The sequence below is a fragment of the Botryllus schlosseri genome, chromosome 14 (genome assembly GCF_051294905.1).
Source record: "Botryllus schlosseri isolate E-star chromosome 14, Bs_hap1, whole genome shotgun sequence".
Classification (NCBI taxonomy): Eukaryota; Metazoa; Chordata; class Ascidiacea; order Stolidobranchia; family Styelidae; genus Botryllus; species Botryllus schlosseri.
The window spans coordinates 9,918,097-9,932,243 of record NC_137249.1 but is presented as its reverse complement, the minus strand read 5'-3'; the positions used below and the strand labels follow the sequence as shown (position 1 = coordinate 9,932,243).

The window sequence follows — 14,147 nt, the reverse complement described above, 5'->3', positions numbered from 1 at the left end:
ATACCCAGGTCAAAGTGTATATGCCCATTTCTGGTGAACTGCGGACTAATCTCTTTAATGATATAGGCTTACTATACGCACCGAAATCGTGAGTGGTCACTGGTAATGGCAAGGGACTGGTCAGAGCCGCGCCAAGCGCGAAAATTTTTCCATATTCACCAATGAATTTCGTCATTGATATTAGTAGTTTTACATATTACTATCAAACATTTATCCTTTCTTAGCCAATGTGATCAGATTCACCGGTATAGAGTTGATGCAGGGGGTGTTTCCAAAACTTTAGGGCCTGTTATAAATTATGATTTTGTTGCATGCTGTTATTTCTTGACCTCCCATCAGGATTGTCGGTATAGTGAGGAGCACACGATTCCGAGTTGATATTTCTATATGAGGCACATCATTTTCCTCAGCTGTTCGCATCTGTATTGTGGGGCTCTGATTGCAAAGGGCGCTATACTATATTAAAATCTAAAAATGAAGTCACATTAACAAGATGAATCAAAAACTTTCAAGAAATCGGAAGTCAATTCGTAAATTCAAATTGCATGTCGACGGCCGCCAACACATACTAATTGAATTACGTGTCCACGGCCGCACAAATTTCCCTCTACGGCCGCAGGTTGACCACTCCTGCATTAGGCAATATCAGCCAGGGTTGATGGGATGCATGGAATTGTTTTTTCACCACCGGTCACAAGATGACAACATAATGAAATACCAACAAAAGTCGATATATTTAATGGGATGGCTGCATTTGTTTATTTTCCACTAGCTGGTCGATGCGCGGCATACGTTTGCTCACAGCGCATCGAAATTCATGCAGCATGAGCGCAACAAGTGGGTTTTGTTTCTTCGACTTGGCAGTCATCGGGGATGAAAATCCTTGCTCGCACTCTTACGTAGAAGGGAAAATCAGCAGATGGGGAATAGCGCGAGAAGCTAGCGTCGAGTACGATGAGGCCATGCTAAGCCAGAAGTTTATTGGAGAACAATCTTCTCAAAATCAACCCCACCTGAAAATAACTCCTTTCGGTTGAAAAAAAATAGAATCTACTCGCGTACCACCTGAAAGACCTTCGCGTATCACTAGTGGTACGCGTACCACAGGTCGGGAACCACTGCATTATACCCACTGTATATGCGGCGTGTATTTACCTTAGAATATAATATAGCAGTGAGCATTCAATAACGTTACAGACTTGACGTAGAATAGGCTACGCTAACAAGAATGTCACCATGCATTCCAGGAGGTAAGGTCGGCCAGTGAGCTCGCCGACTTGATGCGATACGATCTCGACGACGACCCCGACGAAGACGACGACCCCGGCGAAACCGACCGGATCATTATCAAAAAGCGCGAGAAGATGCGGAACTACCTGAAGCCCATCGAAAAGGCAAGATCTTAAAATCCAGCGCTGCGCCGTTTAGTTGCGTGCGCCCGGTGACTCTTTTTACTTCGAGTGCACACCTGAGCACGGGAAGATTGGGCGCACTTGATAGAAGAACAGTGAAGACTTGACAGTTATTTTTCGGGGATCTTGAAGTTTTGTTACTGAATTTCGATCATAAGGAGGTCGGGACCATAACGCACTTGATGATCATAAATCGTTCCATTTTCAACTGATTTTCGTATGATTAGCTTTTAATACATAACGTGCCCAAATGCGCCATGCGGCTCCAGTGTCACAGTTGTTGGGTTGTTCAAAATGGAGTGCTTGGGTGATTCGATTGAGTCAAGTCGAGTTTTTCTGTCATATCAGCATAATGTTTTTGTGGCGCAAGGAATCAGATGCCAGGCACACCTCATCCAAAATAATTTCGTATTTCTGGACCACGACTATTTCGTAGCGCTTTGCAGCCATTGTGGGGGCCGAAATGTCGTTCTGCAATATTAGTAGCCTTGTCGAACATGTCTTTCGATGCTAAACTGCGGTTAGCCGCGATTCCGGAGTAGGGGTTAAACCCGCTCAGAGGCCAAATGCCAGACGCCAAACGCCGAGCGGCGGCCGAATGTCTATACGGCGTTTGGCGTCTGGTTTTCTGAGACGCCAAGTAGCTATACGGCGTTTGGCGTCTGATATGGTGAGACGCCGAGTAGCTATACGGCGTTTGGCGTCTGCTATGTTCAGACGCCGAGTAGCTATACGGCGTTCGGCGTCTGGTATGTTGAGACGCCGAGTAGCTATACGGCGTTTGGCGTCTGGTGTCTCGGTAAACTGAGCAGAGGCTAAATCCTTTCATGGCGCGACTATTAAGCTCCCGCAACTATATGATACCGAAGATTGCATATTGTTACATTTTTTCATAATAAGCGTTGGCAGAATCCCAAATGATTGTATGTTCACTGTTCAGATTAAAAAAAGACCTATTTGATCACCTCCTGTCGTTATACTACTAACTCGACTCACAATTTTTTTGCTGACCCGAGTTATTTTCTTACAAATGGATTTACTCATTCTATGGCTTATTCAAGAATGGTATATCACGACTAATAAATGAAAAATAGGCCCTAAACCTGCCTTTTATCTGTTACAATAAACATGTTCAGAGTGGGAAAAATGAACATATGAAATATCCGAGGCCTTCGATATCACCCCCGAGAGTTCCACAGAAGTGACCTAAAGCTGAACTGGATGGGGGAACATTAAACACCATGACTTGGACTCAGCCCATTGCTCTCGGACTTGACACGGTGTGAATTGAAAATGACTCGAGTCAAATTGACTTGGTTACAACCCTGTCACCACCCCATATCAGTGTTGGGATGACTCGAGTCATGACTTGACTCAAGTCACTTTGCTAAAATGACTTGACTCGAGTGAGTCAAAATGTGCAATGACTCGTGACTCGAAGGTAGTGACTTGAACACAACACTATAATTGTACACTCACAATGAATTTCAGACCCAAGTCTGTAGATACAGTATGTAATGAAACCACAATAAGAAATATGCAACGAATACCACAGTAAAGGTCATTAAGAAACAAGCAACGAAACCACAGAAAAAGTCACAAAGAAATAAGCAGTGGAACCACAGTAGAAGTCACAGAGAAATAAGCAATGGAACCACAGTAAACGTCATTGAGAAATCAGCAGTGGAACCACAGTAAAAATCACTATGAAACAAGCAACGAAACCACAGTAAAAGTCATTAGTAAATACGCAACAAAACCACAGTAAAATGTCGCCAATAAATATATAAACATCAGAATTTACATCTGGGTATATAGCATGCAATAAAAATCAGGATCAGGTATCTGCTGTCCCGGGCAACAGTGCTCGTGCGTGCTCGTGCGTATAGCTATTCGGCGTCTGAACACAACAGACGCCAAACGCCGTATAGCTACTCGGCGTCTCAGAAAACCAGACGCCAAACGCCGTATAGACATTCGGCCGCCGCGGGGCGTCTGGCGTCTGGCGTTTGGCCTCTGAGCGGGGTTAACCCCTGTTGCGATTCCGAGGCTCGAACGGTGTGAATACTGCATTAAAACCACTTTTTTCATTGACAAAGTGAAGCTTCTAAACGCGTATTTATATAGTCGAGGGGTCGCATACTTTTGGCATTTAATCTGAGGTGGCGTCTTTTAAAATTGCAGAATGCAGTTACGTGTCCACAAATTTGCAATTTTGACAAATATGTTTGATTTCCGTAATACGTAGGCTATTTCGTTCAATTATGACAATTTCACTTTTAAAACTGATGCAAACATGTCCCAGAACTACAGTCTGCTCTACAAAATACAAAGCGGAAAAAGTATGTAGTTGTACTCGAAACAACTGTAAGTATAGATGTAGAAATGCTCCAAATTCAGAGCCACTTGAGTACATAGTGCCAGTAAGAAATATCTAGTTGATTTGCGAAATGTTACTTCGTTGCTAAATGTTACTTCGCTATCATAATTCCAACCGCTATCATAATCCCAATATAATAAATTTTTGCGACACCTTGTAAATATAAACTGTTAGCGAAGGCCAAAGAGGGCAGCACGTTGATGCGAATACGACATCCTTGAGAATCCTCAATATTGGTCAGGGCCCGCGAACCAAACAGGTTGCCGACCTCCCGATTTAACGCGCGCGAGTAGACTAAACAACATTACGCTATCAGCGACCAGTATGGATTGGATACGAAGAAAAAATATGCGTAATAGTCTACCTTCGCATGTAAAATTTATCTGTTTTTATGACAAGCTACCGTTTTATGGCGATTATGTTGAAATCAATGTAACCGTGCCCGAATTCGATCCCACTAAACCTATATAGCCTAATTGGCCCGTATATGGTCCGTTGTTAAAACAATTCATGCCGTACCCTCCGCTATAGCTCAGGCTGCTTCGAATGCGATAAACATCAAATATCGTTCAGGCTGAATCGATACCGCACGAGGTTGTGAGGTTACGCCGTTATTATACTAATCTAGAATAACAAACTGGATTACACGGCAAGGGACTCCGAAAGAACTGAACTGTTAGATTAATGGTTACGACTTTATGCTCGATGACAAATGTAATCGACATACGATGACAAGGGATGGCGAATACCGCATCCATCACCACTTCACGAGTGTAGGAAAGATTAGGGAAAATCCTCAGTGGACACGAACGCACACGACATTTCCCAACCACTGACATATCGTTGTCATTATGAGGTACCGTACTGATAAGGGCGGGGGTTTATGATAAGTAATGGTTTCGTCGACAGGCTTAATATGAGAGATAGGTCTTTTGGGCTCTGAGGGATGCAATGTACCAACTAATGAGCGTACACAGCAGCACACATAGTATATATTCATTCGGCTGAAGCGTGAACCGCGAAGCATAGTTATTCGGAGATGGCTACTTTCGAAATTATAAGTACTACGTAACCGACCATCTCAATGGTGCATACGATTAACACTGTCACCGATATAGGCTCCGGTAATATTGATGTAAAGCCGAATCCCCTAGAATGCAACTGTGATAGTGTGGTACAAATGTATGCACAGTGAATCGCTTGTAATCTCACCGTCGGCGCGTATTTTCGTAGGAGCGATTTTGGTTGGATAATTACACACATCTACGTAGCGATTATGCCCTCGGCCCGAGACGATACGACGAATTGTCGCGAAATCTGACATCCTGTTCTGCCAAACTAGCATGTTTTAGTGTTGTTACGTGTTTTCTATCGCATATTCGCACCACTCAATCCTTGATCAAAAGCAGTTTAAACCCAATTCGTACCTATTATTGCATCCATGTTGCATTGTTGCAACCATCCCACGCATATTCACAAATGACAATGTTTGCAGGCTATCAAGTATAAAATGAAGGACTTCGTTACGTCTGACAACTCTCAGCTGGCTCTTATTTATATTCAAAAAGGAAGTCTATTTAGGAAATTGCAAGGGATCAAAGCTTTTGGCGCACAGGTAAGAAAGAACGCGGTTAGTCGTTGAATGAACCGCGCACTCTACGTCACCGAAACTCACAAACGGGACGAAGTCTTACAAAACCTGCAATTTCCGATGTTTATTTATATCGTTTGGTTTAACGAAAATGTAGGCGTCAGCGGCGAACGTTTGTTGGTAAATGACAGCATATATTTCGTCAACTATACGTTGCCCGTCATTATATCAGTATCCGTTCATATAGTATTATACCTTGCCGTTAATTTGATAATCTGTCACGGAATCAGCTACTGTCGCGTGGTAGAAGAGTCGCCTGTACTTAGAATACTGAAGACTTATCAACTGCGTATATAGACAGGAAGGGGCCCACAAGGACTCCGCCTTTTATTTTGAAGGCTCAGGTCAAAAAATCCATCGGTAGTACTCAAGAGTAGAAATAGAAGTAACGCTGTAGATGTAGCCCCTATACCACGGTAATTAAATATATTTACGAAGATTCCACCGGATTGTAGTGTCATAAATCATTTCGCATTGTCCGCGAAAGTACATCATGCAATTTCGAGAATAGCCATGCACCCATGAATAACTGCAAAAAGCATACAAAAATCAATTTAAAACAAACATGTTTAAAACATGGCCCTTGATGAAACCATGATTTTTAGTTCTTTTTTCAAGTCATGAAGTCACGGATATTCAATTTAGACGTCATAGTGGACAGAGGTGGTCAAAGTAGTCCAGAAAGCTACTCAAGTAGGAGTAGAAGTAGCGACGAAAAAATCTACTCAAGTACGAGTAGAAGTACTTCTTCCACAAGCTACCTAAAACTGCTTGAAGTAGAAGTAGAATTGACTGACTTTAAATCTACTCAAGTAAGTAAGTAGTTTTGAAAACCGTTCGTACGCATGGACTGTCAAAAGCTGCAAATTGAGCTATGCGGAATATGCAGAGAGCTTGATTCGTATTGATGCATCCCAGGAGGTATCAATTTCAGCCAGAATAGGCATTCTTTCGCATATCATGGGATGCAAATTATAGTATTGATATGAAATGCGATACCAACCCTTTATTTACTAGAAGACCCCGTTTTAGAGAATATCATGGCATGGCGCCCTACCCCTATATATAAGGTCCCAAATTTAGGCGAAGAGCAATACTTAGAAGTTGTATCGGATACGGTTTCAACACTTTGCGTGATTAGTATACGTTAATAACAAATATTGTGGATCGTAAAATTTATATTTAGTGTAGCTTTATTTTCGGAAAATAGAGGCATTACTACAAATGCTTCAACATGTATCTACTGCAGACAAAAGAACCGAAAATAATTAGAACTCAAACAGGGATATCTAGATATCCCTGAACTCAAAGTATAATACTCGGAATTCTAGAAAGCGAAAAATATGTTTCATGTCTTTTGTCTATGAAGCTTCAAAGGTGATCTGCTAAAACAGGTGTAACGTTCAAAAAAGCCGGATTTCCAGAATAGCAGGACACGTCATGGGCTGCTAAATTGCAATATGATAGGTAATTGCTATTGCGAAACGGTATTTCCAGATGTTATGGTGGGCCATATTTACTGTGATGAAATATTTGATATGGGCGAGAATGCGGTGTGAGCGGAACCAAGCAATCCAGTACCTAAATTATATTCACTGATACTTTCGTGAAAACATATTTGTCACTCCATAACTACTGTGCGCCAAGCGCAACAAATTTTTTTAGCTTTAATTGACGTTTATGAATATTCAATGTTGGTACTCCGTGAAAACAGCCCCGAAATTCCTCCGGTCAATTTCGTATTGGGGGATTAAACTACTTCTACTTGACAAGCTGAAAATAGCGAAAAGTAAGTAAGTAGATCACAAAATATTACGAAGTAGTAGTAGAGAAAATCAGATCTACTTGAGTAAGTACCAAAAGTAGAGGAAAACTACTTGAGTACTTCCAAAAAGTAGAAGTACTTCGTTACTGACCACCTCTGCGCATGACTACTTAGAACAGAAACGACCAGCCCGTGGCTCGCGAGGTAATTTTCGAAATTAGCTATATTATCAAAAATGGATTGCCCAGACTGTGAACTTGCAAGGCCAACCAAAATTTAGGCTGATCATAGTGAGATGCCGGCAATCTATAATTCTTATCGAATCAGTGAAATTTTTCCGCGCGCGAATTTAAATTCGATTCAAATTTCTGGTGTCCCAGAAAATGCGACAGGAGAACTGTATAGTGCAAAACGAACCAGAATTCGAATTATAATCTAATTTAAAAAATCGGAACATTTTCTGATCGGCCAACCCTGCTCCTCTTCCAGGCGTTCCTGGGCTTCATGTTTCCTCTGCTGTCGATCTTCTTCATCGCCGCTCCCGAGTCGAAATTAGGCCGGCTCATGCGCAATCCCACCGTGAAGTTCGCGTGTTCGGTCGTGTCCGAACTGGTGTTCGTGTTCTTGTTGCTGATCAACACGATTCAGACGCAGAACTCGCAGACGCAGGCGAATCGAGAAAATGTCAGTGGGCGGTTTCCGGTATTTTTCGGTTCATTCCGGTTTGTTTCTACCGTTTTATTGTGGACGTGTTTCGTACGGGTTGACTCTATATGCGAGATTGAATTTGAGATTTCGTGCGCGACCTGTGTCGAATCCAAATGTAGTGAAAGTAGTCATCGTGGGTATACCATTTACGAGGGTTGTGTAGTACTGTTTAGAGTCAAGTGTACCTGTTTGACGCTGGTGTGATCAGACTAGATGACCTTCGCGGTCTTATCGAGCATTCCTATCTAATACCGAATACTGTGCAAGCATTTTTTCTGTACCACCGTCACTGCCGTGTGTTATGTATTTTGGTTGGATGAAAATAAAGACTCTCTCTATAGTCGAGATCGTATAGTTTCGTCAAATTTCCTCTTGGCGGAGTTGAAGTCACAGAAACCTTGTAACGCTCTTTGGTGTCGGAGTTCGAGAAGAACATATTGGCTGGAGTCCGAGTTTGTTCAAATCAGGGTTATCTTCCTATCCTGGATAAAATGCTCCGACTCCGACTTGACCACTTCAAATGCGAATCAAAGTTCTCAAATTTTGTCAAAAGTCTTGCTGTGTAGTTGCGTAAGTTATTTAGTTTTTCCCGTATATAGGGATAGGACGTTTTAAATTTTAGTCCGTGATGATTTTGCGGCATCCACACCGACTCATAATAAACAGACATACGCTCTGTGCGCATATGCACACCATGAGCGCTTGATGTGCATATGTCGCTGTTGGTCTTTCTAAGTCTTGCACCACCCCTCCGTGTTGCTGAGCACCAAGAGGGGAAGCCACGGACACCGCAGTCTTACTGACCAAGTCTGTGGTCTGACCCAGCCGGGTATTGAACCCACGACCTACCGATCAAGAAGCCGGACTCTCGGCCATAACGATGTCTTGTATATGAGAGCCTTCACAAACTTAATCTCTTACTGCGAGCACAATAAGCAGAGATGGTCAAAGTAGTCAAGAAAGCTACTCAAGCAGCGATGAAAAAATATACTCAAGTACGATTAGAAGTACTTATTTCATTAGCAACCTAAAACTACTTGAAGTACAAGTAGAATTGAGTGACATTAAATCTACTCAAGTAAGTAAGTAGTTGTGAAAACGATCGTAATTCGTTCGCATGGATTGTCAAAAGCTGCTAATTGAGCTATGCGAAAGGTGCAGAGCTTGATTCATATTGATGCACACCAGAAGGTATCCAATTCTCGACAGCATAAGCATTCGTCCACATCATGGGATGAAAATGATAGTATTGATATGAAAATGCGACACTAAGCCTCTGTTTAGAAATTATCATGGATATGGTGCCCGCCCCCATATTATAAGGCCTGTAGTTTAGTCGAAGGGCAATACGAAGAAGTAGTATCATATGCGGTGTAAACCTTTTGCGCGATTACTAAACACTAATAAAAAAAATGATGGATCGTAAAACGGCCGTATTGTTTAGCTTTATTCCCGGAAATTAAAAGCATTACTACACTTGCTTTTATACTTCAACATGTATGTTCTACAGACAAAATAACTGAAACTAATTATGACTATAAGTAATGATACAGCGAATTGAACGAGAAATATCAATACTACTTTGTTACGATACTGCATGTTTTTTCTATCCTTTATTTGATGACGTTTTTGAAGGAATCGGTTCGTAATTTTTGTATTCGCTTTTTCGTATCATTGTAATGGTACGCTTATAGTCGATTTGATTGGTTGATTACCGTTAAATTGTATATTCGCTATTTCTATAAATTGCTCTCGCTACTGTTGTCTCGCTCTTCATTCCACCGAGCAACGGACGAGGACGGACGGGCGATTGTGGCGAATCTCGCTTGCATTAGCATCTTAGTATTCTCAAATTCGATTTGGGCTTCTTGATTTTGATTGAATGCAAGACTGATACGCAAGGTTTGCAGAGTCCAGAAGCAGACAGGGTTTGACTTATGCATTTTCTTCAAACTGAAAGTAAGAACTCCGTGAAAACAGCCCGAGAATTCCCCAGTTTTTCTTTCAATTGGGGGGGGGTTACACCACTTCTACTTGATAAACTGAAAATAGCGAAAAATAGCGAAAAGTAAGTAAGAAGATCACAAAATATTATGAAGTAGAAGTAGCGAATACTCTCTCTACTTGAGTAAGTACCAGAAGTAGAGGAAAACTGCACGAGTACTTCGAAAAAGTAGGAGTACTTCGTTTCGTAGGTTGATTCATTTGGTAGTCATACTAGTAACTAAAAATGTAATAATCGCATAATTTTCTGAGGAGATGTATATACAGGACTGGTGGAATTGTAGGCCCGTGAAGAGAATATTGGGAGTCGGAGTCCGTGGTAAAGCGGACGGACTCCACAACCCTGGTTGGTACTCGAGTGAAATTTTACACTACACTGCACATTTATAACGTTCCTATTGTCGCAACACCTGTAATGTTTTCCGTTACTGCCGCCTTCCAGATTCCGCCGCTTCTGATCGTAGGTTATTTTTGGGTGGTGGGAAAATTCGCGCAGGAAATCCGAGAGGTGATGCACCAGGTGAGCGAGAAGGCAGTTTTTGGCTGGCCGTGGTGCAAGGCTAACCGGGTTTCGTTTTCAGGGTCTCCGCGAGTACCTGTCCGATATTTGGAATCACAACGACATGGCCACCATCACTCTCTTCACCGGGTATATGCTGCTGCGTATTATAAACAAGACCGTCAAAGGTATGCGGCCAATTGCGATAAGGTTAAGCTGGTGTTTAGTCGCGTGAAATTCGTGACGGTGAGACTTCTCTCGTTTTGAACCAGGGGTTTTCAAAACGCACAAAGCGTTGTGGCGGGCCGTAATGTGCCCGCTCCTATCATAACATGACCACTCGCGATTTCGGTGCGTATATAGTGAGCCGATATGATTAAGCAGATCAGTCCAGAGTTCACCGGAAATGGATATGGCCACTATGGACAGCTTAGCATGGGCAGGCTATTTTGCGTCCAGCTATAGTTCATTACGACTATGCCCTGGAATGCGGTCGTAGACTATACGAGCATAGTCGAAATGCGGTCGTGAATAGCAAAAAGATTGGCCCCCACTGATCTAAACAATACTTATATAAGATATATTTGCGATATTTTTAAATAGAAACAATTTAATGTGTTAAATCGTCATAGGTACCGCGTGAAACACTCATCACTAGGGTTGCATATAAAACAGAAATCGATTCAAAACAAATGTGTTTAAAACAACGGCCCTCGTTTAAAACATGTGTTTTTTCAAACCGAATATTCAATTATGACGGTATGATGGACATGATGGATTGACATTGGCAATTGAAAATGTAGGGTAAATGTAGATCCTTTGACGAAATATCTGCACTATTGCTGTTGAACCAACTATTTTGAGGATTCCAACCATCCCATATCAATGTACGTCGACTATATCGGCTGGAAATTGTCCGTAGGCTCGTACAACATGTTTTCTGTAAGTATTTACACAATTATGGCATAATTTTACAACTTAAACAAATCACAATTTTTTTAAACGGCCTTTGTTTAAAACACTGTTTGTTTTAAATGCAACCCTACTCATCACATAACTGCTTGATATGTTTTCGAAGATTGTGCCTATTTGTTGCCTCAGTGGCAGTATGAATTTACCACGCTGATTACTTTGCCTGCCTTTGGTTGACTTATTGAATTCGGGAGCATCGTATAACCGCTGTAACCTCCCTGCGATTATATGCGACCGTAACTGGCGTTGCAGTCAAACTTATTTTACGTGTAGGTAGCAACCCGGACTATAAGTGGCCGATACCAGTTTTATCTCCGATCCCGCTTTCGGACGTGTGTATTTCTATCGCCTATATCCTCATTCATCTTCGTATCCTGGAATTGTTACGAGCGGAGCGCAGGTTCGGACCGTTGCAGGTAAAGTATTTTGAGTGGCGTGGTTTACGAAATCGGCGTACATTGACATGCTTGTCTATTGCCTATAGCACTACTGCAGCTGACAGAAGTGGTCAGTATAGCAGAGTGCCAAGGTATGTTTTACCTAGTTCCGCTACTTTCTCCAGCGCTTTTGTCGGTTGAAATTGTCATGAAAGCAGGGTGATGTAGACCGTGCTCTGTAGACGAAAATCGTGTCTTTCATCGGTTTCCACTATGGCGTATGGGTCAAATCCAGTAATTGGCACTTTGTGGTATAAGATTTTGCTCCCACGTCCATCCCAAAGCAAATAGTTGAATACATTAATCGGTATGGATATATATATATGGCAGCGGTGTATAGTGAGTGCTGCTTACCACCTTTTCGCTCCTTCTTAGGGTGGTACGCGGAAACAGAACCCTCTGCCATATATCTCCATAGCAATTATATTGTTTGGCTCCTTCATCAATTGGAATGAGTGTGGGGGAGAATTTTACACCAGTATGTGCCGTTTACCTGATTTTCTCCCTGTCCATCATGGTGGAAATCATCGAAATGTACGATCTTCGTTTACTCTGTACGCTGGTATGCGAGTCAACCGAATGGAATGAGAAGAGACTACAGTTCAGTGTATTTGTGGCAATTGATGTGTCTTTTAGCAATATATTTTAGTCATTCGAAATACATACGCGCTCGCTATATAGGTAAGCGGGGGAATTAGCGAATTCATGACATCCATCGGTTTAATTCCCGGTCCCGCCGTCGGATGTTTATTTGGGCTCCTCCTTCCCATGTCGTCGTTCTAAATGCAACAAAAAGAGACTAGAAAAAGACCCGAAGAACGTTCTGAAAGAAGAAAAAGCGAATAGAGAGAGCAAGACAGAGCGTTTAAAAATGAACCACCTGATAAAGATCAGTATCGAAAAAAACTGTGACATCGGGCACTATACGTGACCGCGATCGATGCCAGATTATACGCGGCCGCAACTGATCGTTTCCGCATCCCCCAATTTGTTCATTACGTCGCATTGTAGATTGTATGTGTCTTGATCGAATGAAAGTATGGTCTGATTATTATTGATAAGCTCTGGTCTCTTCTGAAATATCAATAACGGCCCATAGCCGATTATTGTTCGATCACTGATGACCGGCACTGTTGCGACGGCTCTTCGCGTAACTTGAGGTTGGCTTTTTCTTCAGGTGTCGCTGGACCTGATGATGCGAGACGCAATCCGATTCTTTGTTATATTTTTCATAATTTATCTTGCCTTTGGAAGCGGCATAACGGAGCTTTACGCCCCGTTCGGATCGAATAACGGGTGCTGCTGCGAAGTAAGTGAAGCGCGTTCTCTGTATGGATTGGTGTCACGCCATGCTAAGATAACATCACATGTCCTATGCGCAGTATACCATCATGTCTAAGGCTATACAAACGACTGTTGCACTATACCTTGGATTCTTATCACAAATATACCACTTCTTCGAATTTCTGTTTTGTCGCTTGCTTATATTATACTTTACTACCGGACCGTGTCACACATTATCAATAGCCGTATCAGGCATGTTCGGTTGCAAATACTGAGTATAGCCCAGCGGTTCCCAGACTATATTTATTAAATACTCATTAACACTCGCTGCTACCCAATGAAATGAAAATTTTGCGAATTTACATCAAGTCTAAAAACGAAATCGTGTTTGCTGAAAATGCACTACGAAATTATAAACAACCGCTTTTTGATTTTTGACATTTTACTAAACTGCAGTACAATGTGTGATAATGCAAATTGCAATACGCATCTCGCGATGTCAAGTTATTGTGGTCTTTCGACTTGATTGCTGTTACCGCAGAAAACCTGCATGGCTGCCGAACTGCCGATACAAGCCTCATAGATTGCAATTCAAATCCAGCCCTAGTTCTAAAGACTAAACGAATTTGAGTGCTTTTAAAGGTAATATTTGGGAAAAAAATTAATTGCCCTAATTTTGTAAGAGTCAATGCCAAAATAGGCTGACTAGATCCAAACAACTATAGCTACTAGGGATGGTGTGAACCTCTGAAAGGTTCAGGTTTCTGTGACCGCGAACCTTTTGGAAAGGTTCTGTGTGAACGTGAACGTGAACCTCATGACGTCACGTTACGTCATATTGCTAATTCCAACCCTACATTTCAGTGAAATGATATATGTTAATGTACACCATGCCTAGCGATGACTCGGGCTACATAATTACACAATGCTGATGTACATAGTGACTTTTTATACGTCGACAAATGTATCAACTGGGGCAATCAAATGCTATAATAATCACATAAAATCAATATATTCCGTCGCTTTGCCAACAAT

General features: G+C 41.9%; 2 protein-coding genes across 4 annotated transcripts in view; one reads left to right on the top strand and one right to left on the bottom strand.

Annotated features, from left to right (window-relative positions):
- Positions 1-14,147, bottom strand: part of LOC145455033 (signal peptide, CUB and EGF-like domain-containing protein 2) — a 169,491-nt gene that overhangs the window by 47,615 nt on the left and 107,729 nt on the right. The gene's annotated exons all lie outside the window — the stretch shown is intronic.
- The window catches only part of LOC145456288 (short transient receptor potential channel 4-like), a 48,124-nt gene that overhangs the window by 22,340 nt on the left and 11,637 nt on the right, over positions 1-14,147 (top strand). For all 3 annotated transcript variants that reach the window (XR_013920555.1, XM_080334367.1, XM_080334368.1), the window contains exons 9-15: positions 1,248-1,394; positions 5,288-5,407; positions 7,698-7,892; positions 10,363-10,440; positions 10,502-10,607; positions 11,665-11,807; positions 13,006-13,137. Coding sequence is in view for 2 of the 3 variants with exons in the window: in XM_080334367.1 (XP_080190493.1) it covers positions 1,248-1,394; positions 5,288-5,407; positions 7,698-7,892; positions 10,363-10,440; positions 10,502-10,607; positions 11,665-11,807; positions 13,006-13,137 (921 nt within the window). In the remaining variant the exon portion in view is untranslated. The remainder of the gene's footprint in view (positions 1-1,247; positions 1,395-5,287; positions 5,408-7,697; positions 7,893-10,362; positions 10,441-10,501; positions 10,608-11,664; positions 11,808-13,005; positions 13,138-14,147) is intronic.